The 27,823-nt window shown below is 45.9% G+C and overlaps 1 protein-coding gene across 2 annotated transcripts in view; it reads right to left on the bottom strand.

Moving 5' to 3' along the window:
- LOC106601278 (noelin-2) overlaps positions 1–27,823 on the bottom strand; it is a 74,906-nt gene that overhangs the window by 13,825 nt on the left and 33,258 nt on the right. Inside the window, exons 1-2 of one of the 2 annotated variants that reach the window (XM_014193364.2) lie at positions 18,600–19,103; positions 1,618–1,767 (exon numbers count right to left, since the gene is read on the bottom strand). In XM_014193364.2, the coding sequence (XP_014048839.2) occupies positions 1,618–1,767; positions 18,600–18,743 (294 nt within the window). In that variant the 5' untranslated portion in view covers positions 18,744–19,103. Of the gene's footprint in view, positions 1–1,617; positions 1,768–18,599; positions 19,104–27,823 lie in introns of those variants that run through there. The other variant, XM_014193365.2, reaches the window with a different exon arrangement.

Below are 27,823 nucleotides of genomic sequence, written 5' to 3' on the forward strand. Positions count from 1 at the left end.
AGGAAGGGGAAAAGATGGCTATCAGTGTGAATGAGATCAGAGAATTCAGGTGTCTCATTGATCCACTGAGGCTTCCACAGCCCATTCAGCATCTCAATTTACCTCAGCTCTCCTCTTCTCTCAGCACCCTATCAATGTCGGCCTTCCTATCTCTCTCTCTCCCTCCCTCCGCCTCTCCCTCTATCTTTTTCCCACCCACAGACTCCCCTCACCAGCCCTAACTCAATACTGCCTCCTGCCAGGCTCCAGGCTACAGTGGTCTAGTATGTACAGTAGAGCTGGAGATGTGTCTATGAGAAGTTAGAGCAGAGTGCCCTGCTGGGGAAAAAGGCCTGGACAAGAGTCTCAGCAAGCCAAATTATTAGCCACAACACAACTGCTGAAACCTCTGGAAGGAGGTGGAGAGTTGGGGTTAGATACACACGCCGACTGACGCGCTCTTGGCATCTATCTGTCGATCGATGCAACTGCAGGACAGCAGAGTCAACATCTCTTTCTCTCTCTCTCTCTCTCTCTCTCTCTCTCTCTCTCTCTCTCTGTCTCTGTGTGTGTGTGTGTGTGGCCTCTATCTGGCCTTGTTCCTCCTCCTGAATACATAATACCCCTACCTAACCACTAGGCTCTCTTCTAGACCTGAAAGGATCGGTTACGTTGCACCTTGTGATTCACCTTGGCTTCTGATTTGCTGGGGTGGCTTAAACCTATCCAATCATTTCAGACTTACAGGAGAGTCTATGGAGTTTGGAATTCAGCATCCCTCTCCCCAAACCTGTGTGTGTGTGCATGTGTGTGTGTGCATGTTTGTGTATGTATGTTTGTGTATGTGTATGTTTGTGTATGTGTGTGGGGCGCAGAGAGTGGTTGGAGATTGCATTTGCATATTCAGTGCTCTCAGGCCGCTGCCAAGCTATTCCAGCATCTCTCTACATGTTTGAGGATATGTGTTTCACACACAGCTCTGTTAGAGGCAGGCACAACAACAGATGTGTGTAAATGAGTGCATGCTCTCCTGTTTTTTATGCGGGCATTTTTTGCAGGCATTCTATTTCATATGGCTGCTGTGCTGTAGTGTATGAGTGTGGAGAGATGGTGTAGAGAGTGTATGAGTGTGGAGCAAGAGAGCTGGTGTGTTTGACTGTTTATTTAAATTGACATTGTGAACAGTTAGAGTGCAGCTGCAGCATTAGGCTGGCTGCTCCATTTACTGATTTGGTTCATATTCTTTTTCTTCACTGCTTTTTCTTGACTTTGTTTTTCAACCTAATGGATCCAATTGGAACAACGCTACAAGACGAAGGCTCAATGAATCCAATCTTCATGGGTACCTTTTTTTCTAAAGCTACTGCAATCGTTTTGACTGACAAACTAAGTATTCTGACACACAATGTTTGCGTGCATGACTGATCAAATCTCAGTGGGATAGAGTGAGTGTGACTGTCATAGTGTGACTGTCATAGTGTGACTGTCATAATGTGACTGTTCATCGCTAAGAGTCTAATTGGTTTACTACAGAAGGAGCCAGGGTGTGGATTGGTTTCTAAGCCTGCGTCGTGTGTGTGCGTGTGTGATTGTACCAGACTTGGGTAACACAATGTGTAAGTTGTTGATGGCTGTTACCTTCTCCATGAGCTGGCGGAGCTGCCGACTGCGTGGGTCTCGGTTACACATGTTCTGCGCCGGGGCCACCACTGTACAGATACACTTCCCATCTGCATCCTGAGCTGAACTGTAGATCTGCCAGCCCTCCTCTGGGCTAGGATAGATAGCCTGCACGGAGACACAGAGAGAGGGGGGTGAGTTGGTGATAGAAAGAGAGAGGGGGAGAGCGAGTGGGGGAGAGAGGGAGAATGGAAAAGGGAGAGATGCCGTAAAGAAAAGTAAGAAGAAGAAAGAGAGGAGAGGATGTAGAGAGAGAACAAAATAAGGGGGGGAAGAGAGAGCGGGGCTTACAAAGTAGAGAAAGGGAAGGAGGGATCAAAGGACTGTGTGAGAGGAGAGCTTCTAATAAGTTTGGACACAGAGAGGAAATAGAGCTGTATTGGGATCGATAGCGCTGATCTTTACCAGAGCACCATGGGAGGGGCTGAAAAGATGGATGTCTCTCTTAATAATCCAATCAGGAGAAGTAGTGTACACACACACACACACAAGTATTGACATACTGTACAGAAACACACACTCAAGCATTGACATACTGTACAGAAACACACACACACACGCCTGTAAGAGACACGTACACACACGCAAACATGGCTTTAGTTTAACACACACGGACACAAACCCTCACACAGAATACAAAGTCAATTGTAATGAGAGAGAGAAGAGCAATGCAATTAAGGACACAATCCCATCGAAAGTGGAGAGAAAGACGATCAGATTAGAATGGCTTGGGGGACAGACAGGAGGACTGTGTTTGGAGTACAAAGTAGCAGCCACCCTGGGAGCCAATGTGCTCTCTCTCTCTCTCTCTCTCTCTCTCTCTCTCTCTCTCTCTCTCTCGCTCTCTCTCTCTCTCTCTCTCGCTCTCTCTCTCTCTCTCTCTCTCTCTCTCAATGCATGCTGCCAAAGCTCACCACTAATGCATGTGGTAGACATTAAACAAGATACAGTACATTAACTCTAAATGATGACAGAAACATGATGGCAAACAGCATTAAGCAACATGACTTCTGATAAGTATTGTTACACAATCATTTTTCAAGGTGCTTTGGGTGTCAATGATATTCAAATAGGCAGTAATATCTTTATGTCACAGTGGCCTGTCTAGCCGGTTACTGTGAGCAATATTCCTGTCTGTACTCTATTATTCCACCTTTACATCATCAAGTTGCACAGAGTTTCCTGCAGCTCAAACTCTCTATTCTCTAGTCTGAGGCTACTCTCTCTCTCTCCGTCTCTCTTGCTCTCTCCATCTCTCTACCTCTCTCCGTCTCTCTCCCTCTCCCTCTCTCCTTTCCCTTCCCTTCTCTCTGTCGGCTGCCTAAATGAGAATTAGGGTGGAGTATGTGCGTGTCTGATCAGTCTGAGACACAGAGAGGAGAACAGATGGGATGTTGGGCCTGGCTCGCAGTCGCCGTTCCAATTCCTCCAAAAGGTGTTCGATGGGGTTGAGGTCAGGGCTCTGTGCAGGCAAGTCAAGTTTCTCCACACTGATCTCGACAAATAATTTCTGTATGGAGCTTGCTTTGAGCACAGCGGAATTGTCATGCTGAAACAGGAAAGAGCCTTCCCAAACTGCTGCCACAAAGCTGGAAGCACAGAATCGTCTAGAATGTCATTGTATGCTGTAGCATTCATATTTCCCTTCACTGGAACTATGGGGCCTAGCCCGAACCATGAGAAACACCCCCAGACCATTATTCCTCCTCCACCAAACTTTACAGTTGGCACTATGCATTGGGGCAGGTAGCATTCTCCTGGCATTTGCCAAATCCAGATTCGTCTGTCGGTCTGCCAGATGGTGAAGCGTGATTCATCACTCCAGAGAACGCGTTTCCACTGCTCCAGAGTCCAGTGACGGCAAGTTTTACACCCCTCCAGTTGACGCTTGGTATTGCGCATGGTGATCTTAGGCTTGTGTGCTGCTGCTCGGCCAAGGAAACCCATTTCATGAAGCTCCCGAACGAACAGTTATTGTGCTGACGTTGCTTCCAGAGGCAGTTTGGAGCTCAGTAGTGAGTGTTGAAACCGAGGACAGACGATTTTTACCCGCTTCAGCACTCGGCGGTACCTTTCTGTGAGCTTGTGTGGCCTACCACTTCGCAGCTGAGCCATTGTTGCTCCTAGATGTTTCAACTTCACAATAACAGCACTTGACCGGGGCAGTGCTAGCAGGGCAGAAATTTGACAAACTGACTTGTTGGAAAGGTGGAATCCTATGATGGTGCCACGTTGAATGTCACTGAGCTCTTCAGTAAGGCCATTCCACTGCCAATGTTTGCATATGGAGATTGCATGGCTGTGTGTTCGATTTCATACACCAGTCAGCAACGGGTGTGGCTGAAATAGCCGAATCCACTAATTTGAAGGGGTGTCCACATACTGACTACACCGGCCACTAGAGTGCATCCTCCATCATGCGCATGCTGATTTTGTCCATCCACATCTTACAAAATCATGTTTCTTTACTCCGACTTTTATCACTAGAAAAGCTGGGCATCTAGCAATCCCGTTCTGAGCCAATACATTCTAACATATAATAAATACATTTCATTTATGCTATTGCAAAAAATGATCACAATTATGCTCTTGGAGTTTTTTGTTAGTTATCAACGATTAATATCGCCTCGTTCATCGTTCAAATACCCACGTGGGGTTGGATGCTCCTGAACACCAATGAGTAGAATGGAGAGGCTGGACATTAAGTGTCTCAAATAGAACCAAGATCTAGTTTAGCGCTTGGCTGCACAGACACTGCGCACGTTCACGGCCCGAGTGGTGTGGCTGAAATGACTCAATAACATGTATGTGTACATTTATTTTGCACCGCTTGCGCACGCAGTGTGGCCGGTGTGGTTTGCATGTTACTGATCCGTTCCTATTTTCAGTATTCCTCTGCCTAAATGTCAGATCAATTATAGGGCTGGGAATTGCCTGGGAACTCACGAAACGATATTATCCCGATGCTTAGGTGCCGATACGATATATATTGTAATTCTCACGATTCTGTATGTGTTGCAATTTGATACTGTGATTTTTTTGTGTTTCGATGTTCCAAACATATTGCTCACCAATATGCAGAGGGACAAGAGAGAGCCAAGAGAAAACGAGTTTTGATCAGTCATGGAAATTAAAGTGCTGAAAACAAATTGGCTCCCTATTTAAAAAGATGATGGAGAAATACTAGTTTGGTGCAGGTACAGCCAATTAGCGCAAAAATACTACTGCGATATTGTCAAAATAATACAATATATTGTGTGAATAAATATCCCGATATGTAACTGTATCCATTTTTTCCCCGTCACTAGCATTAACACTACAAAGCAAGGTTTCCCTCACTAAAAATGTATTTAAAGTAGGCCAATACTAACAAGCAAATATCTCAATATGAAACTGTGTCCATTTTTCCCCCGTCACTAGTCATTAACACTACAAAGCAATATGCAAAACATTAGGCGCAGTAATATTACACACAGCACATAATGCAGCCTACCATACATGCTCCAGCTGTATATAATCAGCCTGATGATCATGAAATGAATATGCAAAACATCTGGCGCAGCAACACATGTACAACACATGTACAACACATGCTCCACCACTGCCCTCATATCCTCTTATCGTCACATCTTCACACATACAGTGACTATGTTCTCCAGCCAATTCACTGGTGCTGAGAAGGTTCGTGCAGAGTGAGACATCTCCTGTTCATTAATGTTTCATAACACTGACTTTTAAATGAAGAGCTTATTAAAATCAGACCCAAATTCATTACCACCCACCTATTACTTGTGGAAGTAATTTCCCTCATCTCCCCATAATGGCAGAGGAGGGAGCAGGTGGCTGCAGGGGGAGCAGAGGAGGAAACTTGGGGTAGAGGTGCAGCTGCACTAATTTGTCTCGCAGCTTCGGGAGCGCAGATACTGTCAATATACGTGCACACACACACACACACACACACACACACACACACACACACACACACACACACACACACACACACACACACACACACACACACACACACACACACACACACACACACACACACACACACACACACACAGGAGCTACAGATCTATATCCATGTAAACATCAGCCCCCATAAGCAGCAGTAGTGGTGTGTAGGAGTCTGATCTAAGTGAATTGACATTTTGTTACACAACACCCACTTATTTATGTAAATGTGATTGTTATTAAATTCCCTCTCCCGGGACGAGAACAGGCAAATTTACAATGGTTCATCTAGCATCTGTACACATAGTACACGCTCACACCATGCATGCATGCTCCCAGCCTCTCATTAGCATTTTAACAGCAATCTCCTGAGCATCAAGGGAACAGATATAAGCTTCAAATGCCAAGCTTGAATAGTATCTGACTGACTGAGACAGACAGACAGACAGACAGACAGACAGACAGACAGACAGACAGACAGACAGACAGACAGACAGACAGACAGACAGACAGACAGACAGACAGACAGACAGACAGACAGACAGACAGACAGACAGACAGACAGGGAGTTGAATGGAGAACTGTGTATGTAGTACAACATGTATGTTAACTTAGGCTTCATGATAAAAGAGCTCTGAATCTACTAAACATTCAGCAAGGTTTAAAGAGGCAGCAAAGCAAGTCCTGACTATAATCCTATTCTCCCACAGTCGACACAGTCACAGACAGATCCAGACGGGTGTTTGAGGAGAGGAGAGAGGTGCTGCTGGTGTCCCAGAAATGGCTCCATTAGGAGCTGCAGATGACATAGAATATGTAAAGCGGCAGATTTGGGGATGTCACAGTCAATGCTGCCATGCGAAAGCCCATTAAAGAGATGACAGCGCTAATAAAAACAACGGGGGATGGGGGATTACAAATCAAATGGGTCTTAGTCACTAAAATGAAAATTACATTGCTCTTAAGACGTCTGACCTGCCCCCTCCACATGAATCATCGCTAGGATCTCTCCTCTCTCTCCGGGCGGCTCTATCAGACCTGGGTTCAAATAGTATTTGTTTTCTTTTGAATGCTCAAACGGTGCTTGATTAAGCTCGTCTGGCATAATGGAACCAATGGAGAAGGCCCAAAAGTGCAAATCCCATCCATCTGGCACTCCAGACAGTCTCAATTAAATACTCTAAGTATTTTAAAGGAAACCCATACTATTTAAACCCGGGTCTGCCACACCATCACAGCACGCCATTCTCTCTCCACCAGCCATCCTGCCATGCTAGATTGACAGAGAGATACTTAGACAGAGAGTGAAGGAGGTAGAGAGGGACATGCAGTTAAAGAAAGGCTGACAGAGAAAATAGGAAAAGGGTCTAATTTCAGTGAGAGGGAAGCAATTTCCTCTGGCTGCTGAGCCTGTGGCTTGTCTCTATCTCTGTCTCTATCTCTGCACAGTCAGAAGAGTGAGTGACACATTCAGTACCATACCTGCTGGAGGTGTGGAAGAGGAGAGGTGAGATGAGGAGAGGTGAGATGAGGGGAGAAGGCTGAATTCTTTGTGGCCATCACTGAGCTTATTTATCATTGAGCTATGGTGATTGTGTTGCTTTCTAACCTCTAAACATTGTCCTAAAGAAAAACAGTTAACTGAGTTTAGATTGAGATTGAACACTAGGAGCTGAGTGGATAAACAGACAAGTGATCAATGATCAGGTGAATGACCAATGAGGAGATAGGTAATCAATGGCCAAATAAGTAACCAATGATCAATCTTTGATCACAGACTGACCAATGACCATAAAGACTGATACATTGAGAACTCAACAGACCTGTGGGTGATGTCACAGTCTCTATATCAAGGTGACCCAATCTCCTGCAGTACCACCACCCTGCCACTGGCATCTCTACCTCCTCAAACCTCTACTAAATTCAGCCCAAAAAATAAACATCCCTTTTCAGGACCCTGTCTTTCAAAGATAATTCGTAAAAATCCAAATAACTTCACAGATCTTCATTGTTGAGGGTTTTTAACCCTGTTTCCCATGCTTGTTCAATGAACCATAAACAATTAATGAACATGCACCTGTGGAACGGTCGTTAAGACACTAACAGCTTACAGACGGTAGGCAATTAAGGTTACAGTTATGAAAATGTAGGACACTAAAGAAGCCTTTCTACTGTTTCTGAAAAACACCAAAAGAAAGATGCCCAGGGTCCCTGCTCATCTGCGTGAACGTGCCTTAGGCATGCTGCAAGGAGGCATGAGGACTGCAGATGTGGCCAGGGCAATAAATTGCAATGTCCATACTGTGAGATGCCTAAGACAGCGCTACAGGGAGACAGGACGGACAGCTGATCATCCTCGCAGTGGCAGACCACGTGTAACAACACCTGCACAGGATCGGTACATCCGAACATCACACCTACGGGACAGCTACAGGATAGCAACAACAACTGCCCGAGTTACACCAGGAATGCACAATCCCTCCATCAGTGCTCAGACTGTCCGCAATAGGCTGAGAGAGGCTGGACTGACGGCTTGTAGGCCTGTTGTAAGGCAGGTCCTCACCAGACATCACTGGCAACAACGTCGCCTATGGGCACAAACCCATCGTCGCTGGACCAGACAGGACCGGCAAAAAGTGCTCTCCTCTGACGAGTCGCAGTTTTGTCTCACCAGGGGTGATGGTCGGATTCGCGTTTGTCGTTGAAGGAATGAGCGTTACACCGAGGCCTGTACTCTGGAGCGGGATCGATTTGGAGGTGGAGGGTCCGTCATGGTCTGGGGCGGTGTGTCATAGCATCATCGGACTAAGCTTGTTGTCATGGCAGGCAATCTCAACGCTGTGCGTTACAGGGAAGACATCCTCCTCCCTCATGTGGTACCCTTCCTGCAGGCTCATCCTGACATGACCTTCCAGCATGACAATGCCACCAGCCATACTGCTCGTTCTGCGTGATTTCCTGCAAGACAGGAATGTCAGTGTTCTGCCATGGCCAGCGAAGAGCCCGGATCTCAATCCCTTTGAGCATGTCTGGGACCTGTTGGATCGGAGGGTGAGGGCTAGGGCCATTCCCCCCAGAAATGTGTGGGAACTTGCAGGTGCCTTGTTGGAAGAGTGGGGTAACATCTCACAGCAAGAACTGGCACATCTGGTGCAGTCCAAGAGAAGGAGATGCACTGCAGTACTTAATGCAGCTGGTGGCCACACCAGATACTGACTGTTACTTTTGATTTTGACCCCCCCCCCTTTGTTCAGGGACACATTATTCCATTTCTGTTAGTTACATGTCTGTGGAACTTGTTCGGTTTTATGTCTCAGTTGTTGAATCTTGTTATGTTCATACACATTTTTACATATGTTAAGTTTGCTGAAAATAAACGCAGTTGACAGTGAGAGGACGTTTCTTTTTTTGCTGAGTTTATATCTCAACAGCTATCCACCGCCTCACCCATCAGCTCACAGCCAGCCTCATTACCAGTCGAGCCCCAATGAACTAACTACAGTGGGGATTAACCAATTAGGTGTTAGTGGCTGGGCTACACTGCGGGCTCAAGCCTGCAGGATTGACTTCCTCCAGTGTTTCATTAGGCCGACCCTGGAGCGGAGCAGAGCTGAGCTGAGCGCTGTAAAGCCGGGATAAATGAGATTATAAATCAACAGCTCCTCACTTTACGAGCGTGACGGGAAGTCTATTACAACTTTCATAAGCAGAGAGAGAGAGGAAGAGAAAGATTGAGTCTGAGAGAAGGGCAGGAGGGGATAAAAAGGGGTCTGAGAGAGGAATTTGAAGAAGAGAGACAGCGAGTCAGAGAGGGAGATGATGGACAGATGAAAGAGAGAATAGGGGTCTCCAAGCCTGGAGTACAGTAGTATTCTATTTGAGGGAAAGTAAGCAGTAAGTGTGTCTCTCTGCAACATGATGTAGCCTGCTTGGTGTTTTCGTCTTTAGCCACTGCCTGCCCAGCGATGCCGACAGCCAGGTAGGAAACATCTGTCTCTATCTGCTGGGTTACAAACACTCCAGCTCCACTCCACTCTGTTATGCATAATTATGTCATGGCCAAAAGATCACCTGAACCTCTCAATCATTACTGGCCTGCCATGATGAGCTAGTACACACACACACACACACACACACACACACACACACACACACACACACACACACACACACACACACACACACACACACACACACACACACACACACACACACACACACACACACACACACACACACACACACACACCTGAAATGAGCAGTAGTCCCATAACCCCTGAATGCATTCAGGGCAGCTGCTGGTCTTAAATATAACTCAATGAAGAATCACACAATCACAGCAACACAGCAGCAGGGCCCCTGGTCTCCCCATGCAGTCCAGAGTAAAACTGATTACCACAATCAGCACAGCATGGCTACTGGTCAATAATATGACTCATAAACTCATCACTCTCTTCTCTCCCTCCTCCTCCTCCCTCCCTCGGTCCCTCTTTAAAGGTCCCTATTGCTTCTACACTATATCCTTATGTGCCTCTTGTGCCGATAGATCACCCTCCCTCTCTCTTTCTCTTTCTCTTGCTCCTGTCACGTACTGCTCTTCTCAGTGGAAGGGCCTGAAGTGCTATTAAGGCAGATGGCTTTGCTCCTGTCTATAAAATGGTGTCGGAGTGTAACTTGTCCTGCCCTTTCTTACCCTGACCAGCCTGGCACCAGTCCCTGGCACAACCCTACAGAGTCCTGGTGAGGAAAACAGGCCAACTATACATCCTGTGTTAGTGAACTATCTCCTTCTGAAATGAACACCCGCAACCATTGGTAAAGTAAGGACAGGAAGGGAATACATGAATAAAACAATACTCCCTTCACAGAACAGCGCAAACTGGCCCTAACCAGAATAGAAAGAGGAGTGGGAGGCCCCGGTGCACAACTGAGCAAGATGACAAGTACATTAGAGTGTCTAGTTTGAGAAACAGACGCCTCACAAGTCCTCAACTGGCAGCTTCATTAAATAGTACCCGCAAAACACCAGTCTCAACGTCAACAGTGAAGAGGCGACTCCGGGATGCTGGAGTCACTCTGTCCAGTGTCTGTGTTCTTTTGCCCATCATAATCTTTTATTTTTATTGGCCAGTCTGATATATGGCTTTTTCTTTGCTACTCTGCCTAGAAGGCCAGCATCTCAGAGTCGCCTCTTCACTGTTGACGTTGAGACTGGTGTTTGCGGGTACTATTTAATGAAGATGCCAGTTGAGGACTTGTGAGGCGTTTTTTGGTAAGACAGATCTTCCAAAGGTGGGGGAGTGGCAATCTTTACCAAGGATCACCTTCAGTGCTCGGTTGTCTCCACCAAGTCTGTCCCCAAACAATTTGATTTGCTGGTTTTAAGCATTAAACTTTCAAATAGCTCTTCGTTGACTGTTGCTGGGTGTTATCGTCCTCCATCAGCAGTGGCCTCTACCCTACCTGCACCCTACCTGCCCGAAGCTCTCTCCTGGCCCCTTACACTAAGTCTGAATTTGTCCTGCTAGGTGACCTAAACTGGGACATGATTAAACCACCTGACCAAGCCCTAAAGCAATGGGACTCCCTAAATCTTTCTCAGATTATTACCAATCCCACAAGGTATGACTCCAAACACCCAGAAAAGGCTACTCTCCTCAATGTTATCTGTAATGACCTTAGTTATCACTGTTTTACAGCCTGTGTTCGTAATGGCTGCTCAGTGAAATTACCTGTTCTGATTTGTCATAGACGCTTGCTAAAAAACTTTAATGAGCAAGCTTTCCTTCATGAACTGCCCTCTGTAAAATGGTATAGAATCAGCTTGATCCCCTCTGTCGAAGACGCTTGGACCTTCTTTTTTGATATTTTCAGTGGTATTGTTAACAAACATGCCCCCATAAAGAAAATGAGAATTAAAAACAGGTTCAGCACCTGGTTCAACCGGAATTTTGCAGAGTTACTCCATCTCAAGAATTGCATTTGGCAAAAGGCTCAGCACACGCATACTCAGGCTGACTGGCTCTCGTTCAGGCAAATGAGAAATAAGTGCACTCAGGCTATCCAGGAAGGCAAAAGTTATTTACTTTAAGGAGCAGTTCTCTCTCTGTGGTCTAACCCGAAGAAGTTCTGGAAAACAGTTAAAGACCTGGAGAATAAACCCTCCTCCTCACAGCTGCCTATGTCCCTTAATGTTGATGATGTGGTTGTTACTGACAAGAAGCAGATGGCTGAGCTCTTTAATCACCACTTCATTAAGTCAGGATTCCTATTTGACTCAGTCATGCCTCCTTGCCTGTCCAACATTTCCTCATCTCCCACCCCTTCTAATGCGACTATCCCCGATGCTTCTCCCTCTTTTTCCCCTGCACAGCTACAAGCTACTCCCTGCGGTCACTGAGTCCGAGGTGCTAAAGGAGCTCCTTAAACTTGACCCCAAAAAACCATCTGGTTCAGATGGCTTAGACACTTTCTTCTTTAAGGTTGCTGCCCCTATCACCGCCAAGCCTATCTCTCCTTTCTGGGAAGGTTCCCATTGCTTGGATGGCAGCCACGGTTCATCCTTTATTTAAAGGTGGAGATCAAGCTGATCCTAACTGTTATAGGCATATTTCTATTTTGCCCTGTTCATAAAAAGTGTTGGAAAAACTTGTCAATAATCAACTGACTGGCTTTCTTGATGTCTATAGTATTCTGTCGGGTATGCATTCTGGTTTCCACTCAGGTTATGGATGTGTCACTGCAACCTTAAAGGTCCTACATTATGTCACCATTGCCCTTGATTCTAAGCAATGTGGTGCTGCTATTTTTATTGACTTGGCCAAAGCTTATGATACGGTAGACCATTCCATTCTTGTAGGCCGGCTAAGGAGTATTGGTGTCTCTGAGGGGTCTTTGGCCTGGTTTGTTAACTACCCCTCTCAAAGAGTGCAGTGTATAAAGCCAGAAAATCTGCTGTCTCAGCCACTGCCTGTCACCAAGGGAGTACCCCAAGGCTCGATCCTGCACTCTATACTCCCCTGTAAACTCGTCATCTCTGTATACCTATCTCAAGACCGACTGGTTGATGCTTATTAATAAAACCCTCTTAGGCCTCACTCCCCCCCTATCTGAGATACCTACTGCAGCCCTCATCCTCCACATACAACACCCAGTCTGCCAGTCACATTCTGTTAAAGGTCCCTAAAGCACACATACCTGGGTCGCTCCTCTTTTCAGTTCGCTGCAGCTAGCGACTGGAATGAGCTGCAACAAACACTCAAACTGGACAGTGTTATCTCAGTCTCTTCATTCAAAGACTCACTCATGGACATTCTTACTGACAGTTGTGGCTGCTTTGTGTGATGTATTGTTGTCTCTACCTTCTTGCCCTTGCCCCCGTCTTCGCAGGAGGCCTTTTGGTTGGCCGTCATTGTAAATAAGAATTTGTTCTTAACTGATTTAAATAAATAAAACAATTAAATAAATAAAAGTAGTGATGGACTGTCATTTCTCTTTGATTATTTGAACTGTTCTTGCCATACTATGGACTTGGTCTTTTACCAAATAGGGCTATCTTATGTATAGCACCCATACCTTGTGACAACACAACTGATTTGCTCAAATGCATTAAGAAGGAAAGAAATTCCACAATTTATTAACAAGGCACACCTATCAATTGAAATGCATTCCAGGTGACGACCTCATGAAGCTGGTTGAGAATGTAAGTGTCACGTCCTGACCAGTAAAAGGGGTTATTTGTCATTGTAGTTTGGTCAGGGCGTGTTTGTTTTGTGTGTTTTGGTGTTTTTGGTTTGTGTTCTATATTTTCTATTTCTATGTGTATATCTAGTTTTCTATTTCTATGCTGGGTTTCTGGCAATGACCTCCAATTAGAAGCAGCTGGTTGTCGTTGTCTCTAATTGGAGGCCATATTTAGTTGGGTTTGTTTTCACTTGTGTTTTGTGGGTGGTTGTATCCAGTATAGTCTGTGCACCTTACTAGGACTGTTTTCGTCATCAGTTTATTTTGTTTAAGTGTTTTCTTTAATAAAGAAAGAAGATGAGCACTTTACCCGCTGCGTTTTGGTACAATCCTTACGACACCTATGACAGTAAGGGAAGAATTTCCACGACAAGAGAATGCCAAGTGTGTGCAAAGGTGTCATCAAAGCAAAAGTTGGCTACTTTTAAGAATCTCTTATTTGTTTAACACTTTTTTGTTTACTACATCATTTCATGTGTGTTATTTCATAGTTTTCATGTCTTCACTATTATTCTACAATGTAGAAAATTGTCAAAATAAAGAAAAAACCTTGAATGAGTAGGAGCATCCAAACCTTTGACTGGTACTGTATATATATTTATACTGAGTGTACAAAACATTAGGATCAAGCTCTGTCCATGACATACTGTAGACTGACCAGGTGCATCCAGGCAAAAGCTATCATCCTGTATTGATGTCACCTGTTAAATCCACTACAATCAGTGTAAATAAATGGAAGGAGAGAGGTTAAAACCTCCCTAGGGTAGGGGGCAGCATTCGGAATTTTGGATGAAAAGCGTGCCCAAAGTAAACTGCCTGCTACTCAGGCCCAGAAGCTAGGATATGCATATAATTGGTAGATTTGGGTAGAAAATGTTTCCAAAACTGTTAAAATAATGTCTGTGAGTATAACAGAACTGATATGGCAGGCAAAAACCTGAGGAAAATCCATCCAGGAGGTGCTATTATTTTGAAATGCCTGTTTTTCCATTGAAAGCCTATCCACCATACAAAGACTTATGACCCAGTTCACGATCCCTATGACTTCCACTACATGTGGCCAGTCTTTAGGCATTGTTCCAGGCTTTTACTCTGAAAAATGAGGGAGAAACACCACTTTCAATGAGAGGACAGTGGACATTTCCAGACATGAGTCCTTCGCATGACCGGGAACGTGCCTTTCTTGTTTTTCCTTTTCTATTGACGAAGCTATTGTCCGTTTGAAATATGATCGATTATTTATGACAAAAACAACCCGAGGATTGATTATCAACATCTTTTGACGTGTTTCTACAAACTTTTATGGTACTTTTTAGATTTTTCGTCTGTCTGTTGTGACCGCGCTTTGTTCCAATGGATTACTGAACAAAATGCGCTAACAAAACTGAGGTTTTTGGATATAAAGAGGGACTTTATCGAACAAAACTAACATTTATTGGGTAACAGGGAGTCTTGTGAGTGTAACCATATGAAGATCATCAAAGGTAAGTGATTAATTTTATCGCTATTTCTGACTTTTATTACTTGTCTACTTGGCTGGTTACTGTTTGTAATGATTTGTCTGCTGGGCGCTGTTCTCAGATAATCGCATGGTTTGCTTTCGCCGCAAAGTCTTTTTGAAATCTGACACCGTGGTTGGATTAACAAGAAGTTAATCTTTAAACCGATGTATAACACTTGTATGTTGAGACATTTGAGACATCGATTGTGTATGTGTGCCATTCAGAGGGTAAATTGGGCAAGAGAAAAGTTTTAAGTGCCTTTGAACGGGGTATGGTAGTATCTGCCAGGCGCACTGGTTTGAGTGTGGCAAGAACTGTTTCCCATGTGCATCAAGAATGGTCCATCACCCAAAGGACATCCAGCCAACTTGACACAATTGTGGGATGCATTGGAGTCAACAGGGGCCAGCAGCCCTGTGGAACGCTTTCGACAACTTGTTGAGTCCATGCCCCGACGAATTGAGGCTGTTCTGAGGGAAAAAGGGTGTGCAACTCAATATTAGGAAGGTGTTCCTAATGTTTTGTACATTCAGTGTATATGTGTGTGTGTTTGCAGTCAGGATGATTGGTGAATGTGTCCAGTAGAGCATCTCCACAAGTGATCTGATGTATATCTATATCTTCTAACTCCATGCTATATCATACCTCATAAATATTCATCATAGAGATCTAAATATTCATTCATACAGAGGATCTAAGAGCTTCAAATAACAAGAGAAGATGTTCTACCATCAAACATAAAATAACTATGTATGAATATGGATAAAAGACCACGGAGCGACTTTAATCTGAGTTGGTCCTTTCGTCTGCCGTCAGATTTATTAGATTGGCCTTGGGACGTGATAAAGTTTACAGTCATGGACACCATGCAGACAGACTAGTGTAGAGACCCCAATCTGAGTAGCAGGCCTCTCTCTCTTTGTGTGGGACCATTGTTTGTTCCTCTGGCTCTTTTGATATTTCCCATCGTCAGCCTTCTGCCTGGCTGGGTAATTATTAATACAAGATATCAAAGGGACAACAGCACTGTGTGGAGTGTGTGTGTCTGACAGACTGCCCCCCCACGCACACACACCCTTGTTTCTTGTTTGATAGTGTAATAGAGTCCTGCCATACCATCTTGTGTCAAGGTTGTGTCTTGTTTTATTGGATTATTCACGGTTTGGTTTTGCACTACCCAGGCTAGCCATACCCAGGCTAGCCATACCCAGGATAGCCATACCCAGACTAGCTCAGCTCAGCTGGTTGTTGGAAAGGGACTGAAAGCAAGTGGAGCAGACTGATTGTAGCTCAGAGGAGTGTGAATGTGGGACACTGACCATGCATGCGGACACTAGGGTGAGAAGCAGTCATACATGGCCATTGGGACACTGGCGCCACAACATCACAAGACGACCCAAGAAAGGACTAGTGGGTTTGAAACTAACCTAACAACAACGTTAGTCAAATGTTCCTCCAATGCTTTAACCCCCATGGCTTCCATAAGTTTAACCTCCAGCTCATCTGCATGGTTGAACCTTAGAAAGTTTTATAATGTGTTTAGATTCCACCCAATCTATCACGTCTCATAGAATTTGTCATTAAGACTTTAAAATTTGAAAATGTTGTTGATGGAAGCCTTCGATGTTGCTTTGAGAGTGATGAAAAATAAGAAGCAACACTAATTGGCTCTTTGTTGAACCAGAACATGTGAAATGGTAAGAGAGAAATAGTCCTCCTCTCTGATGACTCCATCACCACAACATCAAGTCCAGATCCACCACATCAACCATGGAAGCAGAACAGATCTCAAAGCCCCTCCTGAACTAGCTCTTATAGACCATGGCTCTGTTTCAGTAGCCACACTACTATCAATACTACTATACCATCTACTTCAAATGATGCCATGTATTGGCCATGAATTCTAAGTGGGATGCTAGTATTGACATTGGGACCACAGAAGGTTGGTGGCACCTTAATTGGGTACTTGTGGCAATGGCTGGAGCGGAATAGGTGGAATGGTATCAAATACATCAAACACATGGTTTCCATTTGCTCCGTTCTAGCCATTATTATGAGCCGTCCTCCAATCATTAGCCAGGTCCTGCAGTCCATGTCCACTGGAGAAGAAGTCCACTTAGACCACACCCACCCAGGCAGGAAGTAGAACCCCTCCTGTACTACTCATTCAGAGACACTATGGGAATGTCATCATTCCTAGTTCCTCAAAAACTAAAGCTCTGAAAAACACACAGATCAGACACAAGCTATATTGATATTGAACTTGAAGAGAAATACCTGGCTTGAGCTGCGTTTGTAGAATAGATAAATGCATCTCAGGGAATGTTTTGCTAGACCTCTCTCTACAAGGTCAACACCTTCATAGAGCTCAGCCTCAACCGTGAAAACATAAACAATGTTTCCTCCAGTGAGCCGTTGAGACAGTTATTATAGCTGGGTGCCTCAGTGCAATAAAGTGGTATTTGTTGGTGCAGTAGGCTTTTATGATAAGACTGGACTGATTGAGGATAGGGCTCTGTGATAGAGGATAGATTGGGAAGATAGTGTCATAATTCTCTCAACAGATGGACCCCAGCTCCTGAGACCATAGGGGAGACTTGACCATAAATACACACCTGTAAGTGTGCGCACACACACACACACACACACACACACACACACACACACACACACACACACACACACACACACACACACATTAAAGAAGGCGGGCAATGATGCAGGCATGTGCGCGCACACAAACACACACACGGACAGAGCTGGACACACACAGATGGACAAAGCTGGACACACACATTTCATCAGGGCTGGGCGTTTAATAAGGGAGCAGATGCCATGAAAATAGACCCAGGAAAGAACCAAAGGTTATCACTCACTACTAATGATCCTGAACATGACAGATGCATTCCTCTGCTTGACACTTCTCAACACCTCTCATCTCATCCATATGGAGCACCCATATGTACAGTCACACCACACATACATCACAGTATACACACGCGTACACCCACAACAAGCTACGCAAACCTTCACATCTCAATCTTATAACACGCTCCTCACATGAAACCCAACATAATGTACCTTTCAAGGAGATAACAAAATGAAGGTCCCTGCTTGGATTCTGAACACATACACCTTTACAGAGTCGGTCCATTTTGACACAGGGGACGAAGGAAAGAGAGATGGGGGAACGAGATACGCATCCAACTGGAATAGGGTGTGTAGGAGCTGGAGCCCAAATCTCCCAAGTCCCCCCCCTCATCATCATTATCTTCATCATCACCTCAGAGTTGGCATATCATCAGTTACACCCTCCAGCTCTCTGACATATCAGTCAACATCCTCATCCCTCACCACACCAGCAGTATCCCAGCTCTGATCCCCCACAGCACACAGAGGATTTACCAGCAGGGCAGTTCTCCCCTGATTCTCCTTCTCCTCCCAGCAATCAACACAGCAAAATCATTCTGGATCTGTTCCCTGGGAGCATCACTCACACAAGACCCTGAACATCATTCCCACTTCGTCTGACTCCCAGCAGCATCGCTCTCACATGCACCGCTTTCATCCTCTATCATTTCTCTTAGCGCCGCCCCGTGAGACAGACCCTCTCCGATACCCACCCCCCCAACCCCGCTTCAACCACCCTACCGCTCTGAGACCCCTCTCCCGGTCTCCACCTCATCCACCCAGCAGACAGATAGAAAGGATGGGAAAAGTGCAGTCTACTGTACGCACGCTGACGATCCTCTCGGAGGTGCCCCCTCGGGAGACAGTGGTCCCGTTGAGTCCCACCAGAGAGGGCAGTGTCTGGGACATCCAGTTGGTCACCATGGCCATGGTGCTGAGCACCGCCCCGATCTTCAGCAGCGGCACGCTCATTTCGCCTGTCCCCCCACCTCCACACCGCTCCGCGCTCCTCAGCCCCTACCGCCCCCCTGCCCTGCACTCTTCCACCCCACTCTGCCTGCCTGCACCGGGACCAGTTAGTCAGACAGGCAGGAGCAGAGAACCAGGCGGACAGGCAGTTTGCCAGAGACACAGCCCCAGCACGGTGGCTCTCTCCTCAGCCCAGGGAAGAAACTAGAGTAGCTCTGATAACCACAGACCCAGGCTTAGTCAGTCAGTCAGCCAGCGGTAGAACCAGAGAGCGGGGCAGAGGAGGACAGGAGCTCACATCCAGCAGCAGCATCACACTGGGTCTATCCATCTGAGAGCAACTGCCTGCCAGAGCCTCTCTCTCCCTCGCTCGCTCTCTCTCAAGATACAGAGCTGCGCATTGGCTGCCTCTCTCTCTCTCGTCCCATCCCTGGCTGCCTCTCTCTCTCTCGTCCCCTCCCTAGCTGCCTCCCTCTCTCGTCCCCTCCCTGGCTGCCTCTCTCTCTCTCTCTCTCTCTCTCTCTCTCTCTCTCTCATCCCCTCCCTAGCTGCCTCTCTCTCTCTCCTCCCTAGCTGCCTCTCTCTCTCCTCCAAGGCTGCCTCTCTCTCTCCTCCCTGGCTGCCTCTCTCTCTCTCCTCCCTGGCTGCCTCTCTCTCTCTCTCCTCCCTGGCGGCCTCTCTCTCGTCCCCTCCCTGGCTGCCTCTCTCTCTCCTCCCTGGCTGCCTCTCTCTCTCTCGCCCCCTCCCTAGCTGCCTCTCTCTCTCTCCTCCCTAGCTGCCTCTCTCTCTCCTCCAAGGCTGCCTCTCTCTCTCCTCCAAGGCTGCCTCTCTCTCTCCTCCCTGGCTGCCTCTCTCTCTCCTCCCTGGCTGCCTCTCTCTCTCTCCTCCCTGGCGGCCTCTCTCTCGTCCCCTCCCTGGCTGCCTCTCTCTCTCCTCCCTGGCTGCCTCTCTCTCTCTCCTCCCTGGCTGCCTCTCTCTCTCTCCTCCATGGCTGCCTCCCTCTCTCTCCTCCATGGCTGCCTCTCTCTCTCTCGTCCCCTCCCTGGCTGCCTTCCTATCTACTCCCTGGCTGTCAGCCTCTCCTCCCTTATTCCAGCCTTTCTTTAGATGCTTTACGTCCCTCTCTTTTTAGTCTCTCCCTCTCTTTCATGCCTTCTATCGCAGTTCTCTCATGACTCTTTAGCGTGTTAATTGAAAAGCACACAGTCACAGAGAGAGACGATGACACTGTGGAGGGAGGCTGTAAGGGTATGTAGATGAATGCAGACAAGACAGGACAGGACATTCAGTGTTCAACACCATGACTGTGTTGGGTTCCATTACTCTGTCCAACTCACAGCTAGCCTGCAGCCTGTTCAGAGGCATCACCTCATACACATCCCCCTCTCTACTCAGATGGACTGGAGGAGGAGGAGGAGGAGGAGGAAGATGCAAGCAGAGTGGGTATTAATGAGGAAGATGAGGGAGAGGAAGAAGAGGGAGAGGAGGAGAAGGAGCAGGCTGTGTGGTGAGGGTATAATGAAGAAGAAGAAGAGGATGAGGGTGAGGAAGAAGGAGAAGAGGCAAGCAGGATGGGTATTAATGAGGAAGAGGAGGGAGAGGAAGAAGAGGAGGAAGAGAAGGATGACGAGGTGGGTATTAATGTGGAAGGAAGTGGAAGAGGCTGCATGGTGAGATGGACATAAGGAGGAAGAGGAGGGCAATTAGGGAGAGGAGGAGGTGTAAATAGGCATTCTTGGCAGGGTATTAATGAGGAAGAGGAACGAGGTGTTCCAGCCCACAGCTCCTCTTCTCCTCCTCTCCTCTCCTCCTCTCCTGACAGCCCATCAGTTACCCTGCTTCCTGACTCTTCCTTAATCACCCTGTAATATGCACTCTCAACCGCTACAGCCCCGCTCGCCACTGCACACACTGCACACACACACACACACGTACAAACACACACACACACGTACACACACACACACACGTACACACACACACACACACACACACACATCTCTCTTTGACTGTTACTGGCACACACTCCGACACACTGCTATCTTTTAACTCAAGCTGAACGAACCCCCTCTCTCAAAGTACTGGCCATGCGAGGAGCTTTCAGTGTGGACCTAACTAACTAAACGAGTTGATGAAATAGAAAGTTAATCAATAATAGGGAGGTAATTATAGAAGTGGAGAAAATTGGAAGCCTAATGGATCTGACTGTGAAATGAAGTAGGAATTGAGAGGCTTTTCATGGAGCAAAATGGCTGCCATGTCGTGCATCACCCAGGTGGATGCTACAGAGTGGGGGTGGTGGAGTGAGTATGTGGAAACCATGCAAAGCAGTTGATTATCATCATCGTCATCAGGTGGTGGTTGTTATCATCATTACTTTCTCTTGTTCTTGTGGAAGTGTTTCTTGAACCAGGCAATAGTGTCATGTTTCAGAACTTCAGTTTACCCTGTAGGGATTATGCATCAGCATCAAAATGACCCTCTAAAACAGCAGCATAATGATGACAGACTGCCTGGGTATGACAGAATGCCCATGTCATCTCCTCTCCTCTTTGTGTACGGTGACTGATTGATCTTGTCAGACAAGCCTCTCCTACCCAGATACCGACACTGGGCAGGGGCTGGGTTGGGGCTGGGGAGATGGTGAGTGATATGGGGTTTGCTGTGTAGGGCCATGGGTTGACATGTTATGAGAGGAGACAGCTTGCTGAGCTCCATCCAAGACATGTCAGGCCTCCTCAGCTCACCTGCTTGCTCTCTCTCTCTCCCACTCTGCCTCTCCAGCCTATTGCTGTGACAAGGCTGCCCTCAAGTGGCCAGTAGGAGCATTACAGCTATTCAGCTCTCCCATTTGCTTGAGGCCAATCAGCCTTTGACAATTACTGCCTCGCCGGCGTTTACCTGATGGTGGTGACACACGATTGTCACAGTTTAGTATCATGATGGCATGTCAAGGAATAATTGAGTCACACATCCTCTCTTTACAATAATCTGTTGTAACGGTTCTATATTTACTATGCTTTCCCTTCTAGGCTGTCGTATGATGCATTTATACATGTAGCTAGACTATTCACAGATCACACACACACACACACACACACACACACACACACACACACACACACACACACACACACAGGTCCCTGCATGATTCTTACCTTACCCTGGATATGAAAGAGTAAAAGATCACAGCAAAGCAGACAGATATACCCCTAGTCTAGCTGAACCTGGGTATGAGTGGGCTGGGAATTGCCAGGGACCTCACAATATGATATTATCCTGATACGGTGACAGGTAGCCTAGAGGTAAGAGTGTTGGGCCAGTATCCCAAGGCTCGCTAGTTCACATCCCTGAGCAGACGGGGTAAAACATCTGTTGATGTGTCCTTGAGAAAGGCACTTAATCCTAATTGTTCCAGGTTTGCTGTTGCTAATGCTGGCTGTGATCCCACTGTCTTGCAAAAAACACATTTCCATTTCATACATGTGTATAATACACATTTGTACATGTGTGGAACAGGACTAATGTAATCACCCATTAAATTATTATTACTTTGGTGCCGATACGATATGTATGTGATTCGATACTGTGATTTGATGTTCCAAAAATATTGCTCACTATGTGCATACAGATAGTTGCATTCGCTAGCTAAGTGAGGGAAAGTAAAAAATATATACTATGAAATAAGGCTCTCTCTCTTGCTTCTCCTGTTCAACTATTGTCTTTCTATCTCTTTGAGTGAACTACTCACCACATTTTATGGACTGCAGTGCTAACTAGCTGTAGCTTATGCTGTCAGTACTAGATTCATTCTCTGATCCTTTGATTGGGTGAACAACATATCAGTTCATGCTGCAAGAGCTCTGATAGGTTGAAGGATGTCCTCCGGAAGTTATCATAATTACTGTGTAAGTCTATGGAAGGGGGTGAGAACCATGAGCCTCATAGGTTTTGTATTTAAGTCAATGCACCCAGAAGAGAAACTAGCTGACCTCTGGCTACACCATGGTGCCACCATACAGAGTGTTGTTGAGGCTACTGTAGACCTTCATTGCAAAACAGTGTTTAATAAATTATTTGGTGATGTGAATATATTTAAATCAAAAAAGTTAAACTTTTGTAATGTTTCACTTTACATTTTTCTGAAATTCACTGAGGAGGATGGTCCTCCCCTTCCTCCTCTGAGGAGCCTCCACTGGCTGCAGAGAGAGAGGAGAGAGCATGATAAAATGAATTTTCATCAATAATGGAAATAAAAGGTTATGTATTGTGTGTAATACAGCATGTGTAAGCAACACATCATACATGTGTTAGTGTCCATGGCCACCGGATGGCAGCAGGAGGTTTAAAGAGATGATTTAAATAAAGAGACAAATGTATCACTGACAGCCACACAATACAGTATCTCACCTTGTGATACTAGTACATGTTTCTACAGAACGGATCTATCGAATCTCTACTGATCTCTAGTTTGTAAGACAGATATGCAAGATGAACTAGAAACAGTATTGGAGGAAGCAAGATTTACTGGGAACACAATACCATCTGCCATATCTACTAGAGGAGAATCTATGCATTTCAGTAAACCCACTGTCAGACTAAAGTTTGCACTAGTATGATCCGACAAGCTTTAAGCAAATATTGTCTCCCGTCTGGACTACTGCAACTCGCTGTTGGCTGGGCCGCCCGCTTGTGCCATCAAACCCCTGCGACTTATATAGAACTCCACAGCCCGCCTGGTGTTCAACCTTACCAAGTTCTCCCATGTCACCCCACTCCTCCACACACTCCACTGGGTTCCAGTCAAAGCTCGCATCCACTACAAGACCATGGTGCTTGCCTACGGAGCAGCATGAGGAACTGCCCCTCCCTACCTTCAGGCTATGCTCACACCCCAACCCGAATACCCTGATTCTGCCACCTCCTGTCTCTTGGGCAGTTCCCGCTTAGCCCAGTCCAAGCTCCCGCTTAGCCCAGTCCAAGCTCCCCCCCCCCCCCCCCCCAAAAAAAACCACTGCCTTTTGTAAACTAACACTTGCACTTGACAGCCCATCCCACCCATCTCTACTGACAGCTACTTGATTGAGTACAAATGTACTATGACTGTGACATGTGGTTGTCCCACCAAGCTATCTTAAGATGAATGCACTAACTGTAAGTCGCTCTGGATAAAAAAGTCTGCTAAATGACTAAAATGTCAAATGTAAAGCCATTCTGACATTTTACCTCCCTCTCCCTTTCTCTCCGTTTCTCTACTATCCTCCCTTTCTCTCCATTTCTCTGCTCTCCTTCTCCCTTTCTCTCCATTTCTCTACTATCCTTCTCCTTTTCTCTCTATTTCTCTACTCTCCTTCTCCCTTTCTCTCTGTTTCTTTACTATCCTCCCGTTCTCTCCATTTCTCTGCTCTCCTCTCCCTTTCTCTCCATTTCTCTATTCTCCTTCTCTCTCTCTCTATTTCTCTACTCTCCTCTATTTCTCTACTCTCCTTCACTCTTTCTTTCTTTCTTTCTTTCTTTCTTTCTTTCTTTCTTTCTTTCTTTCTTTCTTTCTTTCTTTCTTTCTTTCTTTCTTTCTTTCTTTCTTTCTTTCTTTCTCTATATTTTTCCCAGACCTTCTTTTTCTCTACTGACCTTCTTTTGCTCTCTCCTTCTCTCGCTCTCTCATTCCCTCCCCCCCTTGCCTGCTACCCAAACTTCTTGCTAGGCCAAACGTCATGCCCACTGACAGTTTCTTCTCCACAATGAGTCAGTACCTACCTGGCAATTTCTAGAACACAAACACATTCTAACCATTCTGATTGGTTCCATAAACAGATGGATTGGGTCAGAGCCAGAACACACGTGGGTAAAGCGATGTTTGGAAAATTTGTCATTGGCTTTGATACTCTGATTAGTAAGAGATGATTCAATCGCTGATGACTTTGGTTTGTACAGCAGCCCTGATTTTGACGTCAGCACAAACGGCCTTAACTATGGAAGTCTCTGACTGAACTACAGTACGTAGCAAACATAGAGCAGAGGAATAATTCAATTTGAGTCGTCAGGCAATCCCCCCTCTCGCCCCCTCTCTCCCTTCCTGTCTCTCTCTGCCCTGTGGCCATGGTGAAATGGCATCACATCTCTGCATTCTACTTGTCCTGTAGGCCTCTCATTCCTTCTATTTCTGTCCAGAGCTCTTAAACTCTCATTAATGATATTAACCATATTCTCTCACATCCACATCCTTCAATACATGTCTGCATACATACTGTACATATCACTACAGCCAACTCACGTCTTTTGATGTCTTCCCACATGCAACAAGACTAAATAGGATGATACACATCTAATGAAAAATTCCATTGTAGTCGTTGCCCATGGCGATTTTCTATAAAGGGCATTTTTAATCAGTTCCTACTGTGAGAATGCCCACCACCAACAGAAATGGCAGTCTCTGTGTATCGCCCATGGAGGGCAGCAAAGCACTGCTGAGCCCCGAGCTATAAACTGTCTGAGACAACAACACTCACTACTGCCTCGCTGCGGTTTAGACTGCAGACAACTGCATCAATCACACGTATTGACTAGTTACACATGCACCATGAACACAGCTTCTGTCCAGCTCCACTCTCTGTCAGTCATAGCTTGAATATCACCTCACACTTCTTCTGTTGAAACAAACTCAATCCAAGCAACAGTACTAGAGACCAAGGCTTTGTCCAAAATGGTATCCTATTCCCTATGGGCCCTGATCAAAAGTAATGCACTATTTAAAGAATAGGGAGCCATTTGGCCACATCCCAAGACTCATTACCCAAGCTAAGAGCTACAGTATAGCTAAAATCTAGTCCTACTGTGTAAGATATGAGTGATTTCGTTCTAAGAATACTGCCTATTTATTATGAGTCATAATTCATTAAATTTGATCACAGCCATGGAGGCCCATTTGCCTTCCTAGGAAATCACGATCAACATCAGTCCAAACTAAGCATGCTCTCATTTCCATGGCAATGGTTTCAAATGGCATAAATATAGCCAAAGTTCAAAGAGGATGGCATGCTTGGTGATGGAGTGGATAGTGAACTATCCCTATGGGGTTAACAATCATGGCATTTAAAACCACACAGGGACCAAAAGGGGACCACGCTTACATGCATCATGCATTGACCCCTGCGACCACATCATATTGAACTCATTCAATAATGCAAGCAGCGAAATGTCACCGCAAAGGAAGTGCAGTTATGTCACACGCAGACCGCAAAGCATCAACTGATATGATATGACAAGACATGGTATGCAGCTGACATCTGAGGATAGGAAACACTGTTACCACCGATAAATCCACTATAACTGAGAATTTCAATAAGCATTTCTCTACGGCTGGCCATGCTTTCCACCTGGCAACCCCTACCCCGGTCAACTGCCCGGCACCCTCCACAGCAACCCGCCGAAGCCCCCACCATTTCTCCTTCACCCAAATCCAGATAGCTGATGTTCTGAAAGAGCTGCAAAATCTGGACCCATACAAATTACCGACCATTTCGAATCCCACCGTACCTTCTCCGCTATACAATCTGGTTTCAGAGCTGGTCATGGGTGCACCTCAGCCACGCTCAAGGTCCTAAACGACATCATAACCGCCATCGATAAGAGACATTACTGTGCAGCTGTATTCATCGACCTGGCCAAGGCTTTCGACTCTGTCAATCACCACATTCTTATTGGTAGACTCGACAGCCTTGGTTTCTCAAATGATTGCCTCGCCTGGTTTACCAACTACTTCTCTGATAGAGTTCAGTGTGTCAAATCGGAGGGCCTGTTGTCCGGACCTCTGGCAGTCTCTATGGGTGTGCCACAGGGTTCAATTGTCGGTCCGACTCTCTTCTCTGTATACATCAATGATGTTGCTCTTGCTGCTGGTGATTCTCTGATCCACCTCTATGCAGACGACACCATTCTGTATACTTCTGGCCCTTCTTTGGACACTGTGTTAACTAACCTCCAGACGAGCTTCAATGCCGTACAACTCTCCTTCCGTGGCCTCCAACTGCTCTTACACGCAGGTAAAACTAAATGCATGCTATTCAATCGATCACTGCCCGCACCTTCTAGCCCGTCCAGCATCACTACTCTGGACGGCTCTGACTTAGAATACGTGGACAACTACAAATACCTGGGTGTCTGGGTAGACTGTAAACTCTCCTTCCAGACTCACATTAAGCATCTCCAATCCAAAATGAAATCTAGAATCGGCTTCCTATATCGCAACAAAGCATCCTTCACTCATGCTGCCAAACACACCCTTGTAAAACTGACCATCCTACCGATCCTTGACTTCGGTGGTGTCATCTATAAAATAGCCTCCAACACTCTACTCAACAAACTGGATGCAGTCTATCACAGTGCCATCTGTTTTGTCACCAAAGCCCCATACACTACCCACCATTGCGACCTTTACGCTCTCGTTGGTTGGCCCTCGCTTCATACTCGTCGCCAAACCCACTGGCTACAGGTTATCTACAAGTCTCTGCTAGGTAAAGCCCCGCCTTATCTCAGCTCACTGGTCACCATAGCAGCACCCACTCGTAGCATGCGCTCCAGCAGGTATATCTCACTGGTCACCTCCAAAGCCAATTCCTCCTTTGGCCGCCTTTCCTTCCAGTTCTCTGCTGCCAATGACTAGAACGAACTGCAAAAATCTCTGACGCTGGAGTCTCATATCTCCCTCACTAGCTTTAAGCACCAGCTGTCAGAGCAGCTGACAGATCATGGCACCTGTACATAGCCCATATGTAAACAGCCCATCTATCTACCTACCTCATCCCCATACTGTATTTATTTATTTATCTTGCTCCTTTGCACCCCAGTATCTCTACTTCCACATTCATCTTCTGCACATCTGCCGTTCCAGTGTTTAATTGCTATATTGTAATTACTTCACCACCATGGCCTATTTATTGCCTTAACTTACCTCATTTGCACTCACTGTATATAGACTTTTTGTTTTCTTTTGTTCTACTGTATTATTGACTGTATGTTTTGTTTATTCCATGTGAAACTCTGTGTGGTTGTATGTGTCGAATTTCTATGCTTTATCTTGGCCA

Source organism: Salmo salar, chromosome ssa03 (genome assembly GCF_905237065.1).
Source record: "Salmo salar chromosome ssa03, Ssal_v3.1, whole genome shotgun sequence".
Taxonomy (NCBI): domain Eukaryota; kingdom Metazoa; phylum Chordata; class Actinopteri; order Salmoniformes; family Salmonidae; genus Salmo; species Salmo salar.